Source organism: Camelus bactrianus, chromosome 15 (assembly GCF_048773025.1).
Source record: "Camelus bactrianus isolate YW-2024 breed Bactrian camel chromosome 15, ASM4877302v1, whole genome shotgun sequence".
Lineage (NCBI taxonomy): Eukaryota > Metazoa > Chordata > Mammalia > Artiodactyla > Camelidae > Camelus > Camelus bactrianus.
Genome location: NC_133553.1, coordinates 61,444,696 through 61,467,085, shown reverse-complemented (window position 1 = coordinate 61,467,085; position 22,390 = coordinate 61,444,696). Strand labels below are relative to the sequence as shown.

The window sequence follows — 22,390 nt, the reverse complement described above, 5'->3', positions numbered from 1 at the left end:
AATTAATAGATCATTTTTTTAAGTAACATTCTGTTGGCAGGAGATAATTTCATTTCTTTTTAAAAATGAAATCAAGTCATTTTCTTGGAGTTCCTAGCCCCATGAAGTTTGGAAACTGACTTCTCATTAAATAATAGATGGGAATGGATCCTAAGCTTCAATAAACTGCAAGAGGAGTTATCTCCACTCACAGATGTTTCTTAGGATGAGAGTTCCTATTAACAGACTACACCTCCTGGCCTCTGGACGTCCCAAAAACTTCTTAGAACCTCAATCCTCAGGGGTCATTTGTGTCATGGGAGAGCCCATGGGCTCTGCAGGGATGCTAGCGACAAAGTTAACATGAAAACAGGTAAAAAGTGACGGTAGAATATTAAGAACTGAAAAGCAAAGACATCCAAAAAATTGATATATATAATATATAATCAATATATCAATATATAAATATATATAATGTAGATATTTATATATATGTCAATATATATAAATTTGCATATATTGTCCCTTTTTTTTTTTCTGAAAGGATCATCCCTAGAGGACATTCAAATGTAAGCATTTAGTTAAGTCAAAGCAAAGCTCTCCTTCAGAATGTTGTGCATAATCTACTGTAAAACCAAGTATCTTGTGTCTCATTTAAGTCTCAGCCAACTTAGGATGTTTGCATTTACAACATCAAGTTACTGGAGGCCTTTTGTTTTCTTTCAAGTTATCTTTTCTTCCTAGTGTTTAGAGATAGAGCAATACTTCCTGTGCTGGGAGCCACGCTCCCTGGGCTGTAAGTGCTGAGGGAAGGCATTCTGCAATGGCAAGAGGAAACAAAAACGAAAAGGTCTTCAACGTGTTAGAAAATTGCCTGGCATAACCCTTTCAGTTCTTCCTTGGCTGTCAGAGGCTCTCCACGGGCCCACCAAGAAACAGGAGTTTTATCTGAGTGTCTGAGGGCTCTCTCCTGCTCCCGACACACTGGGGTGAGGGTCCAGCGTATGGAGGAAAGCCACCTCTCCTGGGCTCAGGACTCACAAAGGGAGGGACGAGCAGTATTGAAATACCAGCATCCTTGTCAGGTGCAGTCATTTTGCTGTGAACCCCCACAATCAACAATCACTATCATTACTACCTTGGAGCCTTAATAAAATGATTTCTGCTGCCTCATGGCGTTCGGCATACCTCAGGTAGGCAGGGGCCATAACCAAGAGGGTCTGGAGACCACTGCAATGGGGACTCCACTATTTGGTTATCCTCCGGCATTGGCTTCCATCAGCAAAAAGAGACAAACCAGAGTCCTGAGCAGAGCTATTTAGGGGATTTGAATAAGTAAAATAGATCAGTTTTCGCCACCAGGATTGGTGTGGATGGCAGGGATTCAGAGAGATTTGTCCAACAGAAAAATGCCCAAGCACATGCGGATCTATATGCACACACAGTCATAATCGCACTTCCATTATAAAGGCTGATGTGATGGGGATGTTTCCAGTTAAGTCAAACAAAGTATCCAAAATCCCATGATACATAGATTTACTTCTCCTGGCAAAACAGCCAACCAACTAACCAAACCAAACCGAACCAAATCAAAATACTGGAATCCTTTCTAACGCAAAACCATTATTTCTTCTTTCCATCACACTTTTCATTCTTTAAAACAAAGTACCTTCACTAGGAATCTTAAACACCGAGGAAATGAAAAAACGAAGGACATAAAATCCCTAAGGGTTGGACTCAGTTTAAAAACTACACTCACACATTTCTAAGTGATGTTCCAATTTCAATCTGAAAGATAAACTGAGCAGGAGCAGTTTCATATTCATTATAAGAGTTTGGTATTTTATCTTCAAAAATACATCGTCACTAAGAGAAACCAGAAGACGACACGATATTGACACATGCTTTGAAGTCAAAACAGCTGGCTAGTGTTCCAGTGGTTCTGTATATCAGCAACCAACAATTTAATAAATTGGGCTTCTGTCACCTCTGTTTGGAACCCAATCCTTTATTCAATTAACCTGAATTAAGAGTATATCAGAACACCAAACTACAGACTATTTTTAACTTTGCCTTGGAAACAAAAGGAAAATTTTAGAATCATCTGACGAATTGCCAGCCAGACTCTACAAAAAGTCCCTTATAGAAGGCACCGATCATCAACAAAATGAACACGCCATTTGACTGAGCACAAAAACCTCCATCACACCCTGAAAAATAACAGAGCCCCTGTCAGAGGTCCTCTGTTTAGGGGTCCCAGGTACCTAGATACATGTTCAATTTTAAAGCTGGACTTTTGTTTTTACTTCTGACTGTTTTCCCCCCATGCCTCCTCATCAGCCCGACGGTAATTACCCCAGGTCAGAGGTGCATAACTCTGACGGGGAAGAAAGGCTGGGGCGAAGGGTAGGAGGTGTGTGCGAAGCTGGGAGGGAGCTCTGCCAGGTCACTAATGGCCTCTGGGGCAACAACTTGGAGAACAGGCTGATGCTTCGCCTTTGATCTTCTAATTCACAATGATCATTAGTATTAACTCCGATTCTTCTGGGTGAAGAATTCCAGCTGTAGCCTTTTCAGTTTACCTGACCTAAGAAAATTCATCACCCATCCCATTAGGATTTCAATAACCAGCTAAGAAAAAGAAAAAGGCAGTTGCCCCAGAATCTAGAAACCACTCGCTTCATTTATTATAACAGAGTTTATTTGTTGGATACTACAGAAGAATTAGGGCATTCCAATATTACCTCCAAGTAATTAAATTCATCTATTTCATTTTTCTCCTGAGACAGAGGATTTCCAACTGGGTAAATTAAAAAAAAAAAAATTCAGGGTCCTAGCCAATCAAAGTTGAAATAATCTGTCTTAGAAGTAGCAGAGATCTTTTAAAATTAAGATGTAGAGATTTGTCCTCCAAGCCTGTGTTAGTTTTGGCAAAGCTGAGCTCTGACCATCATCCTTACTAAAGCCTTTGAAGTTGAATGGTAACCACATGAAAGAAAAAGGTAATAACTATGAAGATATTCTTATGGATACAAGAGCGCTCATTTGTGATACGGCACATAGGCATCTGAAAGGAAAAAGAATATCTCACTTCTTCACGCTCGGTTGTCACGTATCTTAATTTAATAACATATCTGTAGATACCATGTAATGAAGAAGGTATCAAAGTTAGCTGCCATCTCCACAACCACACTTCCTGGTTCAGGCATATTGACATGGAGGACTAGTCAGGACCAGGGTGAAGGAGGGACTGTCTTTCTCAAACATTTTTTCCTACTCTGACGGACATTTCAGGCAAGCGTTTGAGAATATTGTCTTCCTGCCTCACTACCTTCTTAGGACTGATGGCAGCTGAAGGATGCTGACTGGGAAGGCACAATAAAGAATATTCACTGTTAAAACTGGCAAAGAATAGAGGTGAGGGATAGAACGAGAAATAAAAATGGGAGAAGAGGAGCAAATTCCACCTGCTACCTGACTACGTGCCTCCGGGTAGGTCCTTCCAGCTGCCTTTTGACCTTCCACTCACCTAGATCAACAAAGTGGGTTATCTGGATACCAATCAGAAGTACTTTTTCATTGCAACAATAATTCATAATGTTGAGAGAGCAATTCTTCCAGAGTTGCAAGCAGAGATATGACACTAAGATGTCTCCACCAGATCTTGTTACCAAAAGCAAAACCAATGAAACAACATCTGTCTCTTCCAGAGCATTCAATTCCCAATTCAATTCCATTTACTCCCTCCTTAGAGTGGCGGACCCGCAGGGCACTTTTCATCTAATAGTGTTTCTATGGAAACGCCATTCTCAACCTGGAAGATGCTTCAACCCCTCGTTTTGGCTTTATCCACATTTGAGAGGGAAGTGTTATAAATCAGAAATTGAGACATAAATTTGGCCACAGCAAAAAAAAAAAAAAATATATATATATATATAATATATATATATTTTTCAGGCTGGAAGTTGAAAGAAGGAAAGAAAGAAAACAAAATCAAATAGCAAAGTGTGTCTGTCTAACTCAGAAACAAAAGCTGTCTGTCTGGTACCCAATGGGATCCTCAAGATCAGTGAAAGGATGGGGAATCCAAGAGAATGTGAATGAAAATCAATTCACCTTCAGGATCACCTCCGGCACCGGTCAATGTCAAGTACCTCACCCTCTTAAATGGTCTCTACACCTGAATCTGCAGGTATGCATTTTAACAACCTCTACTCTCCCTAACTTTTCAGGATTCTTGGGGCACACAGTAGCTCCATGCAGGAAAATAGTCACTGCATATTTTAAATAAGAACCATATTAACTGCTTTTCTATTTAGATTATATTTAAAACTGCAGTATACTAGGGTAGGAAAACAAAAAGGACAGAGACCCTTGATTTTTTACCTTAGACACTGTATTTATTCCTTGTCCTCATTTTTACTAGCCCTTAGGCACATATCTTTGTAACGCTCTGTAGCAAAATAACCAGTAATAATACAAACCACATCTAGCTTAAACATATGACACAGTAGGTTATATTTACAGTTGGAGTAATACCCTTAGGAAGGGGAAAAAAAAACTAAACCTTGATGTTGTATATGCCCCTGAACTGACTGTGACTATATAGTGACTCATACTCAAATATTAAGTACTTTCTAATTGTTCGCAATAATTTGTCTTCAGGCAAATGCAAGCATTTCTATTCACAAATGCTTTTATTTTCTTTCTAATTTTCTCTCATTATCTAAATAACGTCACTCACTCTTTTCAGTTCCAGGGAAATCATTTCTTTTAGGAGATCTTCTCTAGTTATCAAAACTGGCAAAGGTTCCACTAAGTCTAAGCTGGAAATTCACATCCCTGAAATTTCCTTTTACCCTAGAATCACCAGCGTTTAAAGCCCGTTTCCTTTTTCTTTTATTGTTTTCATTATACACAAGTATGTCCAGTTTAGCTTGCTAGAGACCATGAGTCCAAGAATGAAGCTTTAGTTCTCTCGTTGGAGTAGTAAAATGTGTTACTGATTAAATCTACCTGTGGCCAACTACGAAAGGCACATTTTTCTTCTACAGCTGGGGTGCAAATCCAGAAAGGTTTTTGTTTTTTTGTTTTTTTGTTTTTTTTTTAATTCAGGGCCTATTCTACTCCACCAGCAAACAAATGCTGAAAGCCCTTTCAAAGGCAGATTTTTTTAAACTGCATAAACCCAATGAAAAGATTGACCCATTTATTTGAAAAAGAAAAAAAAAATTGCAATTCGCTTTCCAAAAGGTGTGTGAGGTTTTAGAACATGCCTTTTGGCATCTAAAAGATTCGTTTGTACCATTTGCTAATAAATTGTTACTGCTATTGTTTTAATTAGCCTGAGCTTCATTTGTTCTTTTGTATCTAGCAAGGTTTCAGGAAGGATTTCCTGGATAAGTTGCATTAATCATAAAGCGAGAATATGATAGTCGAAAATTTGTACACAGTGTTCCAAATGAATTGTGCATCCCCAAAGACCTCTCAGCTTGTGAAATAAATCTGCTAAAGAATTAATAGTGAGATACCAGGAGATACTTACATTTGGACAAACAATAATAAAAACTCTTGTTAATAGGTTCTAGGGAAGCTTTCTCACTGGGGGAAGGAAAGAGGGAGAAAAGCTAAAGCTTTCTACTGTAATTGCCCCGATAATAGATAGATTACAAAATACAATGCAAATCTTACTGGTATTTTTAGTTTCTTGTTGTTCTTGTTGTTGTTTTTAAAAAATAATATAGTTCTTGGCAAGGTTCTTCACAAGGTTATGACCTAGAAAACCAGGAAATCTGGTGGATGAATAAAAGAACCTGCTTCTCCCTCCTGATTCTGTCTGAACCAATATTTGATTATATTTTATTCAGGGGTACCTCAGCTTCAAGTGAAGCCAAAACTCCTTTGCAGATGGAGATGGAGGCTAACGAAGTCTATGATTTTTTGTTTTCTGTTAGTATGGAAATAGAAGTAGTTTGGTTGTGACTTCAGGGTCAACCTGATTTTGTCTCCTCCTTCCACTCATCCTTCTGATCAGGTTAGCTGGTCAGCTCTGGTGCTGAAGCATCAGCATGGCTACATCAGCACTTTGGCCCAACTGTCACTTCTTCTCTCCTGCTCACTTTAAATGCTATTTATTTATTTTTCATGCTACGCCCTCTAGACCCTAGTCCTCCCCACCCCAGTTCAGCAGTAATCGATAATCTTCAGCAGCAAACTTGCACAGGGCAGAGCTCAACCTAGTCACATAAAATGCAACAAGTGTCGGGCAAGTAACCGCGCCCTAATCAGATTTTAGGTTAACCAAATAGGATGTCAAAATCAGCCAAACCATCTAAGGCTTCAGCTAACTACCAGCATGAACCAGCCCCTAAAGCTGATTCCTAAACTGTCAGCATCATCGAGGTACGGTTTGGAATCGTGGTGGGAAGAAGGAAAGAGAGAAAACTCTTTTTCTGAGTTACTCCTGCTGCTCTCAGTTTTTCTTTGATTCACAGATCCTGGAAAATCAGCATTAATTTATACCCTTGAGTGTTACTGGAGGCACAGCCTCTGCCGAGAGGAGTAGGACCAGTGGCCTTCAGTGTCACATCAGTGACAATGCAGAAATAACTCTGATACTGAAGAAAAACAAATGACTTGAAGAAAAGCAAACTATGCTAAAAAGAGTAACATGAAAGGTTTGTTCCTGACATTTTTTTTTTTTAAAAACCCAGATTCTTAACATTCATTCATCTTGAGCTAATCTATGCTATGACCTGTCTGAATTCATCCTCAGTCCCTAACATTGAAAGTCTCCCTGGTGCACAATTTGGCTGATTTTCTTAAAAATGTTATTTGACCCAGAAAATTTCATGTTTGTCTTCTGCCTTAGATGTCATTACACCAGTATGCATTTACAAAAATACCCACCAAAATATTATGATTATAAATATTTTGAACATGAATTCCATTCAGAACAATAACCAAACCAAACAAATCCCTCGGTGGCATAAAGCCCCCAGTCTCCAGTTTCTCGCATTGCCCGGAGAGTCCCTGCAGTGAGAACAGCAATACTCACACAGACAATATAAACTGTTACTCGGCTTGAGAAGTCACCAGGGACTACACAGGAAGAGCGGACTCTATATTGCTGTTTTCCTTTATGGTTCTCAATACAGGGACAGCTTTCACTGAGCAGCTCTGCCTCGGATGTACCTGTTATAATGGCAGCCAGGACCTTCAAACCACTGAAAAGCAAGTTAGGTGAGCACCCTGCCCTTGCGACAAGATTTACATTTTTTTGGCAGACCATTCGCCATAAAGGTCCACCATAAAGCCTTCGAAGAAATGAAGTCCCTGTCTCTGGGCTTTGTCTGGCTCTGTTCTTCGTGGGACCTGGTTCTAGGTACTTAAGAGTCACACTGAGAAAAGCAACAGCATTAACATACATCCTTAAAATCACAAGGGCAAGGGAAGTTCTAACCCTCGGAACGTACCAAAGTGAACAAAATCGCAATAGCAAACTGCAAATAAAACTCCTTGTTGGGGGTACGGATCTAGGAAACAAGCGCTAACACTTTGGTAAAAACGGTGGGGAACACAGTGATTTAAGAAATACTCCAAATCCAGGGGGACTGGGTTCCCCCTGTTTCGTTTCACTATCAAAACTGGTTCATCGCCCATATTTCGTTTACATAGGTCATTTAGAATCCACTTACTGTTAGATGCTGGAACAGCCACGCCCTCATGATATTTGTGGCTACTTTGGGAAAGATGCCACGCTTTTTGTGACGCTTTTTGTCCTTATCTGGATCATCATCGTCACCTGTGCTGGGGGAAGCTACACTGTTGTCCAAGCCATCACCTGCAAACATAGTGAATCAAATTTTGACTGATGCTACCTTGACATGCTTTATTCAAATAGAATGCCTTTGGATATAAACAAAACCAAAAGAGCAATATAAATGATTCATTGTTTATTGGGTACTCTTTTTTTTTTTTTTCTTTTTCAAGACAAAGAGAAAGAACAAGGTCCTAGGCTCAAAAGTAGTCAGGTCTGAGGAGCTTCTGCCAAAGGACAGTGGGAAAGGGCAAAGGGAATGGAGAGGGATGTCTGACTTCTTTAGTGGCTTTGTTGCCGTGGTAATTACTCAGATGTGAATAGTTGAGACATGGGAAGTGTAACTCCTACTGGGTAGTTAAATATGGTGGAAGCCAGGCGCAGAGGTCCTGTTCCTGCCTGGGCATTCAGATCCCCCAGAGGGTCACTGATGTCAACTTGGGAGAAGAGGCATTTATTTAAGGTAGCAACTCTTTCCACAAGTGATCTATCTTAAGACTAAAGTAGGCCAGGAACATGTAGTTAATCCATCATATAAGCAATCTGACACAGGAATGCTTCAGATAGAATATAATTTTTCTTGCCATAGAAAGAGAACATCAAGCTTAGTAAGGGAAAACCTCTTGAAATCATTTTTTTTTTTAATTAGAAAACAGTGACTATTTAAATCCAAGAAAGTGACGGTAAATGAACAGTCCGTTGGGATTGTATTCCTTATTCATCCAGACAGGTTCTAAAATTTCTTCTAGATTTAAATTTTTCTCACCGAAAAGTCACCTGCTTACACATTCCTGTACACTGAACCCTACTTTTCCATGGATTTTTGTTAGAACACTGAAGTTGCTTCTTCTAGATAAGGTTTGGGATCTGCGACACAATAAAATAAAAAGCGTAGTATTCCTTTCATAATGGCATATTGAACAAGACCAAAAATGAAATTTCTGCCCCTATAATCACACTGTCCAAAACGAGTCATGAGGTGAAAAAATGGAAAGTAAACACCTGGTGTTTGGGCACAAAAGTTAAAAGGGGAAACAACAGTGGACTGAACCTACCACCCGAAAAAGTAGTTTAGCTCCTGTTATACGCTCTGCTCCCCCTGGTACCCCAGCTGTTGGGGGAAGCTCCTGGCTTTTTGAAGAGGACAGGTTGATCCAGGCGCAGGAAGAAAAGGTCAGAGGCAAGGCTGAGCGATGAGCTAGGCTAGCACACCCACTGGGTTTTGTGAGCCCTGGAGAGCCGTCCACGTGGCCCAAAGAACTTTGCTAAGACCGTACACGGGAACTAGCGTCAGATGCCTTCAGATCACTTCACGAATTTCTGTATTCCTTATTTCTGTCCCCTAAATATCCTCTACACGAGAATTCTCTATGTTGACTTCAGTTACTGCAGTCTAATCTAAAGTAGCTATGTCACCATTTATCAATGGTTCGTAACAGAGCTCCCTTGGGAAATCCCCCCCATCCCCCCAAAGAGAAAACTGCCCCTCAAATGACCTTGACTTGTACTGAGTTAAAGCTTAAAATTTTTGCTGGGTGAGGAAGAGGCTAATTTCAACATTTCTGCTTTGATTACAGCATATCCACAAAACAAAAAACAAAAAACAAAACTTCTGCAGAACTTTTCTGTTTAATTTTTATCGATTTAAAATCTGTAATTTTATTGCACTCAGTGTTTTGCTGACAAAATTTATATATTCTGTTTACGTACCACGGAATCATAGCTGTGTTCTCAGTGGAAAAGGTTGTAAAGATCCATAGTTCCCAAGCCCTCATTGCATCAGTGAAGAAAGTCCTTGTGATCTCCTTGGGTGACTGGCCCAAGGGGGATGGGATTTGGGGGGGGGGGTCCGTCCCAGGAGGAACAGACACCCACAGCCCTAAATCAGTGCTCCTCCCACCCCACCAAACCCTTTATTTGCATAACCAAGTGTTTCATAAGGAGTCCCCTTGGATTTGCCTAATAAATTCTTTGAAATTCCAATATTTAAAGAGGCTTTTTATTCAGAGAAGCAATTCACCCTCTAAAATAACAATTCATTAAAAAAACATGAGAAAAGAAAACAACTCAACAGCATTTAAAATTTCAATGGGCTAATCCACTTTCCATATGCGGAAGGTACCGGAGGAAAAGAAACACACGACTCCATCATTGATTAAAAACGAAAAGCTTCTAACCTAACTAACGACACAGTTTTCCACCACCTCTCCATGACTGTTTTCCACCTTTTAAAAAAAAAAAAAAAAAGAGCCTTTCTCTCCATCTCAAAACCCCTTCAGATTAATTTAGCAGGCAATGCCTAGTGCCTGCCTGGAAGAGAATTCATTGATAATTTATGGAAATATCTACTATAATCCAGCGGAGATGACTTTTTTTTTTCCAGCTTTGTGCATCAATAGATAATCAAGGCCTTAAAGCAGCCTTAGCTTCCCATTACCTCAGGCAAAAGAATTCCTGAAAGCGTGCCTTGAGGGCACCTGAATTATATACTCCATTAGGAGAGGAGAGCTTTCTGCATTCCATGTGTAACACTCACCAGAACCTTTCCTGTTTATTTCTGCTGTATGAAAGCAGAAGCATTAGGAACAGAATTTTTTAAGTGAAGACTTATGTAGATACAATGGAGAAACCTTTCAAGCCAGAGCCAGATCACCCCCTTCAGTCCCTGGCAGTGACCTCTCGCGAATAAAAGGTTTCTATTACATCATTAGCTCAAGCCAAAAACAGCCTTGGCTTAATGCACAGTTTGTTCTTCCTACTGTTTTTAGGCAAATATAGCTACTTTACTCCCATCTGGGAGGGAAATTACACTGCTGGGTTGTAATCTAAGACAAGATTTTCATTGGAAGCAAATGCTTTCAATCCAGTGTAAATACTGGGGCATGTTCAGAAAAGCTTAAAACAATAAACCCTGCTCCTTCCCGACACAAGTTAGGGAAACGGAGAGGACGAGGAAGGAGGGGGCGTAATAAAACAGACTATTCTGAAAGCAAACACTTCCATCGATTTTAATAAATTGTTTAACCTCTTCCACTTTCAAAAACTGAAAATGGATCTTGAAAGAGTCTCCACCTCAGAGGAAAGTCTCAATGGTCAATTGTCCCTTTCACGTTCCCATCCACACTGCAATTTGATACAGTCACCTCTCTGTGGTCTCTGGAGGATTTATTTCCTTGCCTTTTTTTTTCTTTTTTTTTTTTTTTTTTATTTTTAAGATCACTAAACAAACTTGGAGGACCGCCGGCCGACCACACGGCAGCGGGCAGCAGCTCCGAACCGCATTTGTAAAATGTCAGCAGTGACTTCATTCCCAGAGCTGACTTCTCCCGCCGCCAAATGAAGGCAAACTGAAAAGGTGGAAATAATCATAAAAATGATGCTAGTCCATAAACAAGCTTACAGCCTCATTAGGATAGCAGTAGGCTCCAGTGGGTGATTTATGCTCGGTTTGCTGATGCTATGAGGAAATGCCATAGGGCGACTTAAGCCAATTGCTAATGGTTTCTGACAGCTTCTTAGCAACTAGTGCAAGTAACGTTGTGGCGTTTGCTAGTGACAGAAACCGAAAATGTCATATTATCTGCCCATGTGTCATGAAGTCCGTGTGGCAATTAACTAGCAGGCCAGTGACTGAGGGGCCAGAGGCTCCTGAAAATGGCCTTTGGCTATGCAGAGGCAGCCAATTCTAATGCAGAAAGCCACCTCCCTGCGACTTGCCTGCCTCTGATGAAACCGGGCCACTCAAATCCCCCCTCAGCCCCTCACTGAAGTGCAACTCCAGGCCCCCCTCTCTCTGGGCCCGGGCTCTGGTGCCATCAGAAGACGCTAAAGTGATCTACTTTGATATGATCATCCGATTGGCTCCTTAATTGGCCATACCTGGCCCTGTGCTTCCCGGATGCTGGATGCTGGATTCCAAGGTGCCAGCTCTTCTGCTGCACTCTCCCAAATTAGTCTAAAAGGATTTGAGATCACTGAAGCCGACTCCTGGCCTGGGAGGCCAGACGGCTGGGAGGAGAGGCGCTCTGGGCGGCCCCCCAAACCCTGGTGAAAAAACACCAGGCTTCTAACAAGCAGGGGGAGAATCCTGGCCACACTTTGCAGGTTTCGAGCTCTCAAAACCATGCACTATATGTCAAACTGTCAAACCTTTCAGCGTGGGCCATTGGCCCTTTCAAATAATATTTAAGAATTGTTTTTACAAAATTTTATAGGCCATGGTCGAGTGAAAGAGGCCGACCGACAAAGAAAGGAATTTGTACTACAATTCGTCTACGGACAATTTCTTGTGAGACCTGGGCCCGTCCCAGCGGAGCAAGGCAGGTGACCTGTGACAGCTCCCAGGCTGTCAGAGAGCTCAGATTTCAAACACGCTCAACTCAAACATCCCTGGTCGCCTATTTAAGCATGCCCAGGCATTTAGACGGCGCTATCTCGTGCCTTTCAAGGCAGGATAAAGCCGCATTTATCGTATTCAGGCCATTCAACGGGTCAGACTGACCGTGTCAGCAAGGGCTCCTTCCCGGCAGGTCAAAGCCCTTCTCCCATTTTTTTCTCCCTCCTAACTCCCTCTTTCCCCCCACCCCAGGACTGCCAGCCCCCAAAACCTATGCAGAGGGAGGCAAACACAAAACCCCCCAAAGTGCCTAAGATTTACATCTCAAGGGATGGGCACTTCACGTGTTAGTGTCAGGGGGCCAGCAGGTAGAAAGAGAACAGGGTGTCTTCCAGAGAGTTCTTTATGTCATAGAGGCAAAACTCCTAATTAGGGAGATGAACTTTCAACTACCAGGGCAAATGAATGTGTAAGCGGTCCCTCGACCCCTCAACCACTCCCCACCATCCTCCATTCCCCTCCACCAACCCCCCCATCCCCCACCCCTCCCTCCGCTTCAGGACCATTTCGTTGACAGTTTTGTAGGGAGACTCCATGGTTTCGGGCCATGGTCTTTTCTTAACCTTTACTTTTCTTCCTCTTTGAGTGTTTAGAAATAGAGCCTTTGTCCCCAGGAGGTACCTGGACTCAAAAATCCAGGCCAGTTATCACTGTATCTTTCGATCCTGAGTAAATTCTTTTGTGCCTTGAAAGTTGTCTAAATGGTCAGCTCAAAGCCCTCTTAGGCTTGTAGAGGTCAGGTTGGGAGGCGGCTAACTTTGCATCCATCCTTAAGGGATCTCTGCTTTTCTCTTGTCTGTTTCCTCCCCGAGCACACTCCCATCGGAGAATATGGCATTTCACCCCTTAAGGAGTGTGTAGAGCATTCCTGCCTTTCCAGGGGCTGCTGGTGCAAACATCCCATCAGTGTGGAGAGGTCAGGTTTCCTTTGTAGTCGAGCTATCTGGGCGCGCCAGGTTGCTAGGAAAAATGGAAAAACTGCCCCAAACCCACTTCTCCAGACCCTGGCTGTGTCTGCTTAGCCAGAAGTCAGAGGGGATAATGTTTCTGTGTTATGTTAAGAGGATACATGGTGAGAGTTATAGACAAGCCTTTCTCAGGAACCGGCCAGAAGACTTCAGAGGTTTTAAGGAAGTGTTTTGTCTTCATTTAGAATGCGTTAGAGCTGCCAGGATGATTTTTCAAAGACACATATCTGATCATATAACCCTGGCACTTAGAATCCATCCGTGGCTACCTTTTGCCTTCAAGAAAAAGGTCACACACTTTGTAGCCTGGCAGAGAAGGCCTTTCATGGTCTCTCTCCAGGGCTGTGTTTCCAGCCTATCTGCTGTCTGTCCCCATGGGCACCATGTTCACAGCGCCACCCGTCCTGAGCCCCCCTGACGCTCTCAGGGTCTTACTGCACACACGGCTCTCATAGCTCTTTGTGTCCCCCTGTGCTGGTCCCTTTCCCTGTAGCATCCTTCCTGACAAACTCCTTGGTGACCTTTGAGGTTCAGCTCAATGCCATCTCCTGTAAGAAGCATTTGCTGGACTCTAGTAATCTTCAGTAATCCTCCTCCCCAATCCTGTGTGACTTTCCCCCCCGATATTCCTCCCCCCAGACACACGTCATACGCTGCTAGGATTGTTGATTTCCGTAGGTGCCCCCTCGACTTGATTACAGACTACAAGAAAGCAGGGATCTGGTCACACTTCTCGCTGACTCTCCAGCCCCAGGGTTACCCCAGTGTCCAGGGTACAAACTTGTCAATTGTTTATTAAATGAATGAGTAAATGCATTTTTTTTTCACTGCCTGGAGAAAACTGGAGTTTCAATGTCCAGCTTTTACAATTCTTTTTGATACCTACCTGAATTAAACTTGAAAAACCACTCACCAGTGACATTCAATGAAATATAAGAAAACATAAAAGAATGCGTTCTCCAAAGCTGGGAAGTTTCCATGAACTCTTTAAGCTCATCTTAGACAAAAGATGGACTGAGTTAAAGTATCAGAGTTCTTTACAATGGTTACCATAGCCCTTTAGAAATACACCCCTACTTCCTGCAGTTATCATCGAAAACTATTTACCTAACTAAAATTTCTTGCTGTTTCTGCATTTGCCCTGAGTTCAACTTTAAAAAAATAAAGGAAAGGTTATTTGTTTCCTTCTGCATTTTTCCCCCGAGGAATTCATTTTAACTACCCCTCCTTGACATATCACCCAGTTTTACCATAGCAGAGAATCTAAGCAGACAATTTGACCCTGAGCTCAGACTCCAGACTCGCACCTGATAGACACGGTGCAAACACAAGTCTAGAACTGTGGCTTCTCCTTGGTTTTGCCAAGTCACGTGTCAGTCTTTCCCACAGCATCCTTCCACACCTGCCTTAGCAATTCTTTAGCAACAGGTTATCCAAGGACCTTAATACCTGATACTGTTACAGACTGCATGCCATAGGCTCCTGGGAGACATTAGAAAGAGTTTTGCAAGATAAATGAAGATATGATACAACCTCTTAAGCTTAATGACACATTTTCAAGAGAAACAGAGTAGACATCATGTATCTCCAAATCTGCAGCCGATAGACATCTGTACTCGTCTAAATCCAATGGTCAGCTTCTAAGTTTAACTCCATTTAGGGTTCTGTTAACTCAGCCTCCCTTTTGTATCTCTTCCTCTCCTTAGGTGTTTACGGTTTCCTTGTTAGTTCAACGTGATTCTCAGTTGATCACAGGAAAATAACAAAGGAGAGCACATTCCCATCTATTTTATTTTACCACCCACGGCTTTCCTGAAAATTTTGAGGTAGTTCCTTTGGAAACCAAGATAAGGTGTTGGTACCAGTCCTGGCAGCACAGGGTCCTAGGAAGAGCTTCACACACGCGCAGTGGGGTGGAAATAGCGGTGTCATTGATCGAAAAGATGGAGGGAAGACCAGCAGGGGAGAAGACTGAGAAGAAGCAAACTTTAAGTAAACACGTTATTGGTGCTTCTAAAAGGAGATGTCTGGCTATGCTTCCTGAGGTTGGCTTCCCAGGGAGTGGCTATGAGGCTTTTCATTCCTAGTTGAATTTAGATTTGTTAAATGGTGACGAATATTTGTTAATAGTTAACCACTGAGGAATGAGCTCACAGCCTCACTCTGCCCTTTAGTGGACCCCTGACATCACAGAAACCCAAGGGAGGAGCTGGAGAGGCAGAGCCTGGAGGCAGGAGCGCTCTCCAGGAACCTGCTGCCCCCTTTTCTAGAGAATCAATGCAGCATTCAAAAGCGCGCTCTGTACGTGCCACTATCTTATGCATAAACTGGGCCTCCCATCATTCATTGACCGGTCTAACAAAAATGGACTGAACTTCTACTGGGTCCCAAACACTAAAGCCAACCCTGAGAGACATAAGTGGTGAACAAAACCAGACAGAGTCCCTTTTTCTATGCGCTTTCCAGCTGGACAGCGCAGAAGTTAAACAGAATGGTCACAGCAATAAGGGTGCGATTTCACTCCATCAGAAGGAAACATAAATCTGTGAGTGTGTGGAACAAAGGAAACCGCCTTGGATGGGAGTGACCTGGAGTAGAAATCTGCAGGGTGGAGAAAAGTCAGCTAGGTATAGTGGACAGCCTCAAAGGGCAGAGGGCGGAGAAAGCACTGCAGGCCGTGGGAATCGCATGTGCAAAGGCCCTGTGTGTGTCCTAAGGAAGCACGAAACAAGCAGAGAACTGGAACCTGGGAAAGCAGGATCAGATGGGGCTGGAGAGATAGAGAAGCAAGACCACACAGGACCTGTGGGCCACGGTTAGGATTCGGTCGTGATCCCACAGGCCCTAAGGGCTGTGACCTATATGGGTATTTCTGCACTGTCATCGGTGTCCTCTCCACTGCGTGCTAGGTACATTTTACCAGATGAGGCTCATCCTCCAAGGTCTCTTTCTAGCTCAACTTAACAAATTCCTCGATTCCAAACTAAGACTGGAGAACGAGGGACCAGGGAAAAGCAATGAGTCTATTCAGGCAACCCCAGTGTGAGCACCGATTACATCCTGAAGTTAATCTGTAAGCAGGTCTCTTGGACATTAGGACATATTTTCACACAGAAGCAAGTTACGGATGGTGATGGTTCCCAAGGCTTGTTCATCAAAAGCCAAAGTAATTCATTAAGGGAATGAAGTTCCACCTGCCATGTGAGCCCTGGGTGCAGGAAGTCAGGAAGTGCAAGAACAAGGAGGAAGGTGAGTTTCTTCTCGTATTTCTGCACAGTCAGCCTAGGAGGATGTGCAAATATGTGCGACTGCCTTCAGTGCCTCTTTTTCTGTATCTCTCCCCCGCTGCGTAGTATCCCTGTCCTGGAGTTTCCAAGTATCCCAATGCCTTGTGCGGGCACTCAGCCTCCCCACTGTGGTCATATGGTCACATCACCTAGACTGAGTCTTCCTGCCATGAAGTCACACTCATCATCTCCCACCAATCACAACACCCAGGCTGTCAGTGTAGGTAATCTGAGCCGGACTTTGGGTAGAAAGCCACCTGAAAGAACGAATTCCTTCCAGGAATGAGTAATTGATGCCTCCCTCACCTTCCCGGAAGTGTGGGCATTTTTTAAAGAAGCTTCATTCATGTAAATGAATCTTTAAATGGCAGAATTTCAGGAAGAGAAAGAAGTTTAAAAAGCCTATGGAGAGGTGCGGATATAGCTCAGCGGTAGAGCGCATGCTTACTTAGCAGGCACGAGGTCCTGGGTTCAATTCCCAGTACCTCCATTAAAAATAAATAAATAAACCTAAGTACCTCCCCCTCAAAAGCAAATTAATAAAAAGCTTATGGCTTGTATATTTTCAATCAATGGATGTCACTCTTTCAAAAAAGCCCGTGTCAGTTTTCTAACTGATGGTGACATCCGCTACCCCCAACCCCCAACCCCAAGTCCCTGCCTCTATGTGGGAAGCCACGTGCTTCTGAACATGCCACGGTTTCTCACAGACACTGGGAGGATAGGGCGTGGGTCCCGTGGATGTAAAACATGGAGAACAGGAGTCAGAGATCCAGGTTAGAAGTGTGTGTGTGTGGGTGTGTGTGTGGGTTGTCCATACTTTGGATGTTTATAGTGTAGGGGTTGGCCAGCCTGTTGAAATGCATTTGGAATAACTTCTTTCCCATAAATGACACATTCTATTAAGCTTCCATCATGACCTGACTCTTCATTAATGCAGAAAATGTAACTGGGTGAAAACTATATGGAAAGAAATCCACAAAATAACAGAGGTCCAGAATGAAAACACTTGCTGGATTTTTATGGAATATAAAAAAAAATTGTTAAAATTTGAATGTATAGTGGATGGGATTAAAGGAAGAAATGACTTTCTAAATTCACGGAGAGTAAGAATTGTCAGTCAGGGTCTAACAATATTCATATTTATAGCTCACCTCAGATTCAGTTTATGTAAATGTTTGTACAGGTAGAGGACTGTGGACAGATACAAGGTACACCAAAAAGCAGATACATTTTCCAAGTTTTGTTTTTTCCTTAAATCACTGTACTTTGTTCTTTTGAGATAGGAATACCTTTTTCTAGTAATTCTGTCTGACTTTTGGACTTGACTTCTCCTCAGGGGCACAACAGCAAACTAGTTACCTTCATACAGGGAGCAAACATCAGTGGTGAATAGGAAAGAAGAAAAAATCCCACAGATTTTACTTATTTTTCCATCTATGCAGCATTTTTTTTTTTACACAACTAAACACCATGGAAAATCCCTGCAAAAACAGCATAACTTCTGAATGAAGTCTTAGAAACTTCAGGATGTGAGTGCACTATAAAATATTACTGAAATCTATGTATTTATACTAACAATAAAACAAGATGGAAATCCCCAACCTTTTTTGAAGAAACGAAAAGAGAATACACTTCAGTCGCAGAGGGAACACAGCGTAAACTCATAAACTTTTGTTTTGAATTAACATCTCAGAAAGCATTTTAGGACCTAGTATTTTGCCTATAAATATTTTAGTAATGTATGACAAGTTCACTGCTTGAAATAGTCTTCCCAAAGTATATGAAACAGATACCAACGGTCACAAAGTCCTATAGAACCACGAAAGCAAATGTTCTGCCAGTAAAAAAAAAAAAAAGAAAGAAAAAACAAAAACAAAACAAAAAACAACCGAACGCCACACTTGGGATCTTACAGAGAGGCAGACACACACACACCCCATTTATTTTTCTGATACCTTTGAAAGCTTGCCATAAAATTTACTTTTAAACTTCCATCTACTCTGCATGTGTGCATATATATTACGGACGTACACAAGTGTGAATGTACACACACTTTTACACGGACAGGATAACATTTCTTTATCAAAGAGGTCGCTTCTTCCACAAACTCAATTATATCAGACACACTTGAAAAGCAGGATTTTTTTTTTTTTCAAGTTTCTGACTTGAACATTAGAAGCAGTGGTTCTCCATTTCGGCTACACGAGGAATCACGTGGTTGCTTTTACAAATGCTGAAGCCTTACGCTGTGCTGGAGACCAATTAAACCAGCATTTTGGAGGCTGAGATCCCAGCATTAGTGATTTTTAAAGCTCCAAGATGATTAAACTGTACAGCCAAGTTTGAGAACCACTGGATTCGAATCACAGATGAAGTGTGGTAAAGCTCATAGACCTTCCACCAAGAAATGACCACAAGCCCCTTAATCAGAGAATTGTTATGTTTATTTTAGATGCAGTTTTCAGTTTACTCAGCTGGTTTCCTGCCTTATAGTTTGTAGGCTGAGAACTTTGTAAAAATATAGGACGACCAAGAGACCAAAAAAAAAAAAAAAAAGAAGAAGAAGAAAGAACCTAAGACGCATAGCACACCGGGGTCCTTTCACAGAGGGCTGACAAATGCTAAAGAGGGCTGTCCAAAGAAGAAAAGATAGGATGTAGAGCCGTAACTCACGTATCTACTGACTTTCAACGGTCTTTTCTGAAGTCTATTATAATCGGATATGATAGAGTGTATGTGTGGTCTGGAGCCATTTTCATTTAAAATGCCCCTAAATTTTTAAAAGTAGGATTCTGTTCCGCTGGACCACATCACTCTTGAATGACTCCAGATAAACCAGGATAACGTGACTACAGTCTGAAGAACTCTTTCCCTGTGTCTGTCCTCACACTGCCGGTCTGTGTGGTTGGTTGAACAGAGCCTTGGCAATGAGAGCACTATGTGGTGGTTAAACTTGGGGCACCAGCCCATCCTGACTGTCCCTGGCTTCCTGAGAACCTTCTCTCCAGGAACTCATGGGCACTGTCCTCTTCATCCCTTCCTGATGCCCTTTTATTCTGCTCTCAGTCTGTAAGACAAGGTCATGGTCTGCACCAGAAGGGCGCCAGGGTGGCTTAAGGTGGAGCACCGTGGATGAGAGAGGGGGACCTACCTCCCGGGACAGAAGTTGGAGCGAGAGGAAATGCCGTGGGTCAGGGCGGAAAAAAGAGATGGTATTCCATCCGCACGGACGGATTTCTTTGCACGGCAAAGTCAAATGGAACTAGGTTGTGAAATGTAGATTAGGAAGTCTTTGGGGAGAATGAAGAGATAGTAAGTATAGTTGGAAGGAAAATGGGCAAGAAAGACGTTGGAATTAAAAAAATATAATAAAGGCTTGTTAGTTTCTTATTTTCAAGCCATCGAAAAATCCAACAGTTTCTGAAAGAAAGCTTTGAGAATTATGGGCTTGTGTCTGCTGTTACTACACTGAACTTTCTCTCCCTCGATCATCCAAGGCGCCAGCTCTTTTGCAGACGTGTGGTGCCCACATACCAGTCACTCAGTTAATTAGGGACAGGTGCCTGCCGTCTGAAATAAGCACGCTCGGCAAGGTGGTGACTTGACTTGGGTGTGCATTGTATAGAGATAAAACTTTTTAGAGCAGTGCTGCCCCCACTTAAATGTGTTTTCCATAAAACACCAGGGATCTTGCTAAAATGTAGTTTTGGATTCAGTAGGGAAGGAGCCTGAGATTCTGCATTTCCAGTAAGCTCAAAGCATCCAAGGCGCTGCAGAGGCCGTGCTGCGGGTCCAAGGACCACAAGGTTCATCTCAGCAAGGCTCTGGGGCGTCTCCCGCCATGGGCACAAAAAGCCAGCAAGCGTGTTGGGTGCACGCGGATGCCTGGCTATAAAGCAAGATAGGGACAGCCTCCCATCCTGCCACACAATGAAGTGCACCTATGCCTGCTGGGCACGGCTGACGGCGAGGCTGTTTGGGTCCTCATTTGACCCTGCAACCTCACTGACGTCTCTCGGTCTAACTAGAGTTAGCAGAGCAAGCCCGGATGTCTCCCACAGGCGACTCCTCCTCCTATGCGTGCTCCAGCCCTCCCTCCTCCTTTGTCTCCTCCGCACATGCTGCACCTCACTCCCCGCCTCCACACTAGAGGCGTGTTAAGAGAACAGCTCAGCCCCTGGCATTGGGCTGCCTAGGTTCGTGTACATCCCATCATCTTCCCCACTGGCGGCTGTGTGACCCTGGGCAAGTTATTTAACCTCTCTCAGCCCTTGGGGGAAAAACAATGAGCCTAGTAATAGTACTTACTCATTAGAGTTATTGGACAGATTTAGTAAAATAAGATGCATAAAATGTTTACCACCCCACCTGGCAGCGGTGGCTCAGCTCAGTGAATGCTAGCTCCTGTAAAGGCTTTTGAGGACTTTCTGTCAGCAAGGGGACATGGGTCCTGAAGTCCTCACCCAAAGCAGGCAGACACTCACTGCCACTTCTGTCATGCCTCCTCACCGCCCCCCGCATCCCATTCGCATTCCTAGGAGCCAAACTTTTGCAAAACATATACACCCACCCTCCCAGCACTGCATATTATTTTCCTATTTTTCTTTTCTTCTACTTCCCCAGAAAACCCTGGAGGGATGTGGAACTTTGTAAATGGGCTTCAGAGTGAAAAGGTGAAGCAGGGCTGCCTACACGGTCCTGTCCCATGAAGCTGGTGGCCTATTGCTGGATGGTGATGCGCTGGAAACAGTCTTTATTAACACAAGGTCTTGCTTCCCACACAAAAGCGGTAAATTCACAATAACTTGCCCTCTGCTCCCTAAATAATATTTCCGTGGCAGTTGTTAACAGCAAAGGGCTTTTGTTCTTGATTTACAGATGTGGAGAAAAAGTTCTATCATTTAAGAAAGTATCCTTAAGGTCTAGGAAGAGCCAGACGCACTAAAGAATAGCAGGGCTAATTTTCAATTATAGTCCATCTCTTGTCTAGATAGTAAGAATAAGAGTAATGATAAAAACAAACAATTACTGAGCACTTACTAGATACTCGAAACTGTATTTGGCCTTTATTTTCCATCAACTAATCCTCTCGGAAACCTCAGATGTTAAAGTTATATTATCCTGGTTTAAAAAAGAATCAATTTCTCCATATTTCAAAAACGCTTTACTCAGTATGGTCCTTTCAAGGACTATTTTAGTAGCCAGTAGAAATAACTCGTGTTTACTGACGGACGATTATGGGCCGCACAGGGAACACATGCCATGCGGGTGCTTTTCTGAATGACCTCATGTCATCTTTGCAACTGCCCTGACGCACAGATACGGAGACAGGCTGCTCTGCAGACAAGGAAATGGTGCTCCTTGTGGATTCGAATCCAGATCTGACTCAAGGCTGAACGCCGAACCACTCTAGAGCCAGCCTCTCCATGTAACCCACTCGATCAGATAAGGCGATCGAGGAGCATTTCTTTAACCTCCAGAAAGCTCTCCCAGAGCAGAACAGTGGCCTTTCTCACGTTGTCCACAGCCGGCACAAAGCCTGACCTATAATGCAGGCGTCTCAAGGGTTCCAGGATCGTACTCTTTCCACCAAAGGCACAGAAGCAAGAGACGCCGAGGCAGCAGTCTCCGAGTGCCCCGTGACTGGTCCTTAGTCAAAGCGAATGGGAAAAGGTTACGTACAGAAACCACTCCTGAAGTGGACAAGGAAGAAAGCAAATACCAAGTGCTGATGGATCTGGAGAGAGGACGCAAGAAGGGGGGGTGTCAAAGGAGCCACGCTGCAAAAGAGTGAGGCAACTTCACTGGAGGTGCCTCCAAAAATAAAAGAAAATCATATAGAAAAACTTCATGTAAGGGGTAGAAATTGAAGAGCCAAATATCAAAACGCAGAGGGGAGAACTGAGCCAGCCAGAGAACCACCCACCGAGGCCCCTGC

At 42.9% G+C, this 22,390-nt stretch overlaps 1 protein-coding gene across 2 annotated transcripts in view; it reads right to left on the bottom strand.

Moving 5' to 3' along the window:
- The window catches only part of MEIS1 (Meis homeobox 1), a 131,791-nt gene that overhangs the window by 50,559 nt on the left and 58,842 nt on the right, over positions 1-22,390 (bottom strand). For both annotated transcript variants that reach the window (XM_045523213.2, XM_010963770.3), the window contains exon 8: positions 7,677-7,822. In XM_045523213.2, the coding sequence (XP_045379169.2) occupies positions 7,677-7,822 (146 nt within the window). The remainder of the gene's footprint in view (positions 1-7,676; positions 7,823-22,390) is intronic.